The 7385-nt window shown below is 39.0% G+C and overlaps 1 protein-coding gene across 1 annotated transcript in view; it reads left to right on the top strand.

Annotated features, from left to right (window-relative positions):
- Positions 1 to 7385, top strand: part of LOC107573839 (fibrillin-1-like) — a 24750-nt gene that overhangs the window by 13055 nt on the left and 4310 nt on the right. The window contains exons 14-20 of the mRNA XM_016260287.1: positions 82 to 207; positions 480 to 605; positions 679 to 794; positions 3137 to 3368; positions 3456 to 3581; positions 6459 to 6587; positions 7201 to 7326. Of these exons, the coding sequence (XP_016115773.1) occupies positions 82 to 207; positions 480 to 605; positions 679 to 794; positions 3137 to 3368; positions 3456 to 3581; positions 6459 to 6587; positions 7201 to 7326 (981 nt within the window). The remainder of the gene's footprint in view (positions 1 to 81; positions 208 to 479; positions 606 to 678; positions 795 to 3136; positions 3369 to 3455; positions 3582 to 6458; positions 6588 to 7200; positions 7327 to 7385) is intronic.

Here is a 7385-nt window from a genome sequence, read left to right as displayed (position 1 = left end):
AAAAAAATCTTACCCATAGATTTTATGTGCATGTATGTTCACATGCATGTGTTTAGATGTGAATCTCTCTCTGTGTGTCAGATATAAACGAGTGTGCGCTGGATCCTGATATCTGTCAGAACGGCGTGTGTGAGAACATGCTCCGAACATACAAGTGTAACTGTAATCTGGGCTTTGAGGTGGACATCAGCGGGAAGACCTGCATCGGTCAGTATCTCTGCAGACATTAGCGTGTGAAGGGCGCAGACGTCTGCCATGTTATAATTACATAAAAATACAGTTACATTTATATTAAATATTAATATCTATACATATAAACATTTAAGAGGTGTATGCCTAAAACTATTTCTTACTTTTTTCTTATTATTTTTGGGTGAATAATGAACCGGTTATGTTCTTTGTGAGACTAATTCATGTATTTTACCTGCATGTACGTTCACGTGCGTGTGTTTAGATGTGAATCTCTCTCTGTGTGTCAGATATAAACGAGTGTGCGCTGGATCCTGATATCTGTCAGAACGGCGTGTGTGAGAACATGCTCCGAACATACAAGTGTAACTGTAATCTGGGCTTTGAGGTGGACATCAGCGGGAAGACCTGCATCGGTCAGTATCTCTGCAGACATTAGCGTGTGAAGGGCGCAGACGTCTGCATCACGCATGTGCGTCTGTGTTTCAGATGTGGACGAGTGCATGATAAACAGACACCTGTGTGAGAACGGCCTGTGCAGAAACACACCGGGCAGCTTCACCTGCCACTGTCCGAAGGGCTTCACCTTCCAGCCCGAGACAGAGGTGTGTGAAGCAGCTTCCAGAAGAGATCAGATGCGCTAAAACATTAGTCACATTTAAATGCACACTCAAAACTCATCTGTTTAGCTGTGCATTTATTGAATGAGCACTGTGCGATGTCATGTTTTCAGCAATGTTTTCAAATTGTTGGCACAGAAAACAGGACAATAGAAGCAGTCAAAACTAACAAAAGAGCAACAATATGTAAGTGCAAATGACAAGTCTCGGTTAGCCTAACGCACATATATACACACACACACACACACACACACACACACACTCTCTCACACACACACACACACAAAGAAAAACAAGTAGATAGAATAGAAAAAATAGAAAGCTTTTTTTTAAATAAGAAGATAAATAGATAAAGTAGAATTAAAATAGAATAGAAAGTGCTTGAGTTAGAGGGTCAAATAAAGGTGGAACGGATGTGTTTTTAGTCGTTTCTTGAAGATGGGTAAGGACTCAGCTGCTGGGATTGAGTTGGGCAGGTCATTCCACCAGGAGGGAACAGTTAATGAAAAAGTCTGTTGGGATGAACAATAATGCGTCGTTCACTTGCAGAACACTAGCTTCTAGAGGGCACTTAACTCTGAAGCAAACAGCTACTGGTAGCCAGTGCAAATTGATGAACAGAGGTGTGACATGCAGTCTTTTCGCCTCGTTAAAGATTAATTTGTAGCGGCATTCTGGATTAATTGTAAAGGTTTGATAGAAGTGGCTGGAAGACCTGCCAAGAGAGCATTGCAATAGTCCAGCCTGGACAGAATACGAGCTTGAACAAGGAGTTGTGTTGTATGTTCTGAAAGAAAGTGCCTGATCTTCCTAATGTTGTATAAAGCAAATCTGCAGGACCGGGCAGTTTTAGCAATGTGGTCTGAGAAATTCAGTTTATCATCAATCATAACTCCAAGGTTTCTGGCTGTTTTTGAAGGAGTTATGTTTGATCTGTCTAACTGGATGGTGAAATTGTGATGAAATTTGCTGTAACCACAAGCAGTTCTGTCTTAGCCAGGTTGAGTTGAAGGTGATGGTCCGTCATCCAACAAGAAATGTCTCTTAGACAAGCTGAGATGTGAGCAGCTATTGTCGGATCATCAGGATGGAATGAGAGGCCGAGTTGAGTGTCATCAGCATAGCAGTGATATGAAGAGCCATGTTTCTGAATGACAGAACCTAGTGATGCCATGTAGACAGAGAAGAGAAGTGGTCCAAGAACTGAGCCCTGAGGCACCCCAGTAGCTAGATGTTGCGACTTGGACACCTCACCTCTCCAAGATACTTTGAAGGATGTATCTAGAGATAAGACTCAAACCACTGGAGTGTGGTTCCTGAGATGCCCTTTGCCAATAGGGTTGACAGGAGGATCTGGTGATTGACCGTGTTAAAAGCAGCGGACAGATCCAGCAAGATAAGTATTGAATATTTGGAAGCCGCACTTGCCAGTCTTACGGCTTCAACAACTGAGAGCAAGGCAGTCTCGGTCGAATGTCCACTTCTGAAGCCAGATTGGTTGCTGTCCAGGAGGTTGTTCTGTGTGAGAAAGGCTGAGACTTGGTTGAACACAACTCGTTCAAGTGTTTTTGCAATGAAAGGAAGAAGGGAAACCGGTCTGTAGTTCTCTAAAAGAGTTGGGTTAACAAATAATTAACAAATAATATAAAAATTAAACTTTTTATTTCAGCTAGTTGCATCAAGGCAACATTTCTCATTTTCATTCAGTTTAAGTACTAAAATAATTAAGACTAATAAATGAAAATAAAAAACTATAAAGACATTTAAAAATGACAAAAACACACAACTAATTTATTAAAATGTTAAGATTTAAAGTGAAAATATTAAAATAAAAATTATAAAACAAATTATAATATTTCAGTGATACTAAAATAACACTCATTTGAACATTTGTGTTCTTTTATTCGACACTGCATTTGATAACACTGTTTACCATAGTACGTATATATAATAATAACATTAATATGTTAACTAGTTAGTTAAATGTAAAAATAAATTTCATTGCTAAACAAAATAGAAATAGAATAGAAAACAGCCATGTATCCGTTTTCCTGTTTATTCTAAAATACACTTTAATTGAATCAATTTGGCCGATTAGACTCTTTTGCATTCATACAAATTACTGGATTCCAATTTGTGGGCGGGATTATGTTAATTGTGAATGAGTGTGCACACACGTCCTATTTACAAATGACAGAAATTCATTAACATAACTATTAAATCAGAGGTTTATGAAGCGTTTATGAATCCATAGGACAGATTTTGCGAAGGTTGGTTTGCCATGCAAATTCTCAAAGTTTCCTGACTGTGTTTTGTGAATGTGTGTGTTTGCAGACCTGCGCACGGAGCTGTGTTACCTCACACATATCGACGAGCGCTGCGGCGCTCCGATCCCGGGCCGGCACCGTGTGGACGCCTGCTGCTGCTCCGTGGGTGTGGCCTGGGGCCCGGAGTGCGACGAGTGCCCGGAGAAAGGAACGCTGGAATACACTCAGCTCTGCCCTCGGCCCGGATTCTCCCACCGCGGAGACTTCATCAACGGCAAGCCCTTCCTGAAAGGTGCATGAGACAGACGGGCCACGTTCATTCAGACGCTTATACATTCATTCATTTACCCCGACTCATCATCATTCTGTCTCTCTGCAGATATAAACGAGTGTAAGATGATCCACAGCTTGTGCACAAACGGCCGCTGCAGGAACACCATCGGTAGCTTCCGCTGCAGGTGCGACAGCGGCTTCGCTCTGGACTTTGATGAAAGGAACTGCACAGGTGAGTTCAGACGCAGTAAATGAGGCTCAGAAACAAGCATGTGAACACGAATGTGTCCTGATGTGTCACGTAACACACAATCATTATGCCTAAATGAGGGTTTGAACAATACAAGCTATGAATGGCTCTAAAATAAAGCAGCCATGTCATGCAGGTTAGTAGCAGGTGGACCTGAACTCAGTCTAGATTCAGTCTAGACGTCATTGTCCACAGCAATATTTGATATGTTTTCTCTGATTTATCTGACAGTTTTGTTTTCAAATTTTTAAGTCAGAATTTAATTTAATAAAAAAAAAATATTTTTTAAATTTAATTTAATATAATTTACTTTTAAAATTTAATTTAGTTTTTTTTATTTAATTTAATTTAAACTTTTTTTAATTTACAAAAACTGAGAGTGTCCAGAAATTAAAATAAATAAATAAATATAATTGTAATTATAATTAAAATAACTGAATTTCAGGATTCCACTGTTAGAGCTGAATGTTCTTTAGGCTTCCTTTTAACCAATAAATCAGCATTCATTCCTGATGTGGTGGACAAGGACTTCTAAAACCTTTTTTAACAATATTTTTTACTCACAAATTCGACCTGATAAAATACTTTAGAGCTTGGCATAACTAGTAGCATGTATATTCATCGTAAAATTAATTTGGAGTTTTAATATTTTATTAATTTCCGTGACTTTTCCAGGTCTAGAAATCATGAGGCTTCCTCATAAATCCAGGTTTTTCAAGATCATGTTTATCCTGTTCCTTCAAAGACGTGTGTTTGAAGTGTGTGTGTGTTTTCACAGATATCGACGAGTGCCGCATCTCTCCTGATCTGTGCGGTTACGGCACGTGTGTGAACACAGCCGGTGATTTCAGCTGTGACTGTTTCTCCGGATACGAGAGCGGATTCATGATGATGAAGAACTGCATGGGTGAGACAGGGCTGGACCGTATAATGCAAAAAATAACATCTGGATTTTTTCAGAACATTTGAAGTTTTTTTAACGTTTTACTTGGTAGCCTAAAAACGTGACTACAGCTTGATTCAAGTCACATGAAGTTCAACATGGTGTAAACGTAAAACAAATTCACTTGTTAAATATAGAAATGATGCATGAAATATAAAGGCAAATATCATACTTAAACATATCCTACATGTTCAAAAATGTAGGCATTCGGTTTTAGAGGTCAACTCAAAAGGTCAAGACGATTCAAACTCTTCCTCACTGCAGCAGTAGATGATTGTTAACAGTGACTGAAAACAGCGGCAGCTTTCAGTCTGTCAGCATCATGCACACATCAAATATCAGGCATACAGTAGCAGTTTCCATTGCTTTTCTATAAACACTGTAGACATGGTGTTAAAGTGATAGACACAGAATCCCAATAATCCTGCTCTGTCGTCTGCTTTTCTAATGTTGATCAAAGAAAAAAAACAATCACTCACTGCTCTTAAACTTTAAAAAAGATATAAAGACTATAGTGTTATTTGATTAGCAGAATTACTAAATTTCTGTAGGCTAGCTTTAATCACTGTTAGACCTGCCTGACATGCACCGTTTCTATATCTTTATTGTATAGTTGGCTATTTTGTGCTATTGCTTGTAATTTGATTTGCTCTTATTTTACAACTGACTATTTACTAGTCTCTGAAAATGTAGCCTATTTAATTTATATTGGTTAAGCTACTAGTTTTAGCAGGTATCGAAACTGGAATCAAGGATTGTGAAGTTTTGGTGTCATAATTGCCTGTTTATTTCCCCGTGGCTGGTGAAAAAGTCACTGTCCATTGGCAGGTCTGACAAAAAGCTAGTTTTAGGTCCTGCTTACAGGTATTTACAGGTACAGGTAATATCAGAAGTGTTGCTGCTCTTAAACTTTAAAAAAGATATAAAGACTATAGTGTTATTTGATTAGCAGAATTACTAAATTTCTGTAGGCTAGCTTTAATCACTGTTAGACCTGCCTGACATGCACCGTTTCTATATCTTTATTGTATAGTTGGCTATTTTGTGCTATTGCTTGTAATTTGATTTGCTCTTATTTTACAACTGACTATTTACTAGTCTCTGAAAATGTAGCCTATTTAATTTATATTGGTTAAGCTACTAGTTTTAGCAGGTATCGAAACTGGAATCAAGGATTGTGATTTTTTGCTGTTATCTAAAGTTTTGGTGTCATAATTGCCTGTTTATTTCCCCGTGGCTGGTGAAAAAGTCACTGTCCATTGGCAGGTCTGACAAAAAGCTAGTTTTAGGTCCTGCTTACAGGTATTTACAGGTACAGGTAATATCAGAAGTGTTGTGAGAGTTGTGTTTTTGTGTTTCAGACGTCGATGAGTGCGAGCGCAACCCTTTGCTCTGCAGAGGAGGTCAGTCAACCTACTCAGAGTCGATTGAACTAACTCAATTCAGCTGATCTGAAACCGAAAACTCAGAGTTTCCCATCTCAGAGTTCAAGTTTTAACTCAGAGTTGGTTGAACCTCCTTTATTGAAATGGACCACTGATGACTAAACACAGTGAAATCACAACAAAAGGTCCATGACTGTGACAGTAAGAGCTGAATGTTCTTTAGGTTTCTTTTTAACCAATAAATCAGCTCGACTTTTCCAGTCATTCCTGGTGTACTGGATAAGGACATTTAAAATCATCACTTTTACTCAAAAGTTTTAGTATTTTATGAATTTCTATGACTGTTCCAAGTCACTGTTTACACAATATACAATGCAAGTTTTATCTGAGCAACTTAAAATAAGATCATGATTTTTAGCTGTTTGAACGTGTTTGTTTTGTCTTATTTTAACTCATCTTGAGGGTGTCTGGCTGATTGAGAACCACTGAACCACGGTGTGTGTTTCATGCAGTGTGTGTGTGTTTTCACAGATATCGACGAGTGCCGCATCTCTCCTGATCTGTGCGGTCACGGCACGTGTGTGAACACAGCCGGTGATTTCCGGTGCGATTGCTTCACTGGATACGAGAGCGGTTTCATGATGATGAAGAACTGCATGGGTGAGACTCTCACACACTGCTTTTCAGAAAGTTTGACCGGTTTAATATTTAGATTTCAATGACATTCAACCTAAAAATGTAACTACAACATGATTTCTGAAGATCATGTGACACTGAAGACTGGAGTAATGATGCTGAAAATACAGCTGCGACAGAAATACATTACAGTTTAACACATATTCACATAGAACACAGCTGTTTTAAATTGGAATAATATTTTTTTAAAAATCTGTATTTTTTGATCAAATAAATGCAGCATTGGTGAGCAGAAGAGACTCCATTATAAAACAAAAAATCGTACTGATCCCAAACTTTTGAATGGCAGTGTATATGTTCAGAAATAATATAAAACAAGAAAAATGCTAGCTATTTCTAGACATTCAGTTTCATAAGTCAACTCAAAAAGTCAAGAACACTGTCAGTGTAACGGCAGCAGCAGCTTTCAGTCTGTCAGCATCTTGCAAACATACAGTAGCAGTTCTGCACAGCTTTCTGCTTTTCCATTGCTTTTCTGTGTCAGCATGCACTTCACAGACACGTTTGACCGTTGCGTCGCGGCTCGCATCTTTTGCAACATCACAAATGAAACGGTGTCTGTTGTGTTGTGTTTCAGACATCGATGAGTGCGAGCGCAACCCTTTGCTCTGCAGAGGAGGTGAATGCATCAACACCGAGGGCAGCTTCCGCTGCGAGTGTCCAGAGGGCCATGAGATCGCTTCTGACGGCTCCGCCTGCCTGGGTCAGTGTGTGTGTGTACGAGTGTGTGTGTCTGTGTCTGTGTCTGTATCTGTGTGTGTG

Source organism: Sinocyclocheilus grahami, unplaced genomic scaffold (genome assembly GCF_001515645.1).
Source record: "Sinocyclocheilus grahami isolate Dianchi unplaced genomic scaffold, SAMN03320097.WGS_v1.1 scaffold2048.1, whole genome shotgun sequence".
NCBI lineage: Eukaryota > Metazoa > Chordata > Actinopteri > Cypriniformes > Cyprinidae > Sinocyclocheilus > Sinocyclocheilus grahami.
Note: the sequence above shows the minus strand (reverse complement) of the source record. Positions and strands in the feature narration are given on the sequence as shown.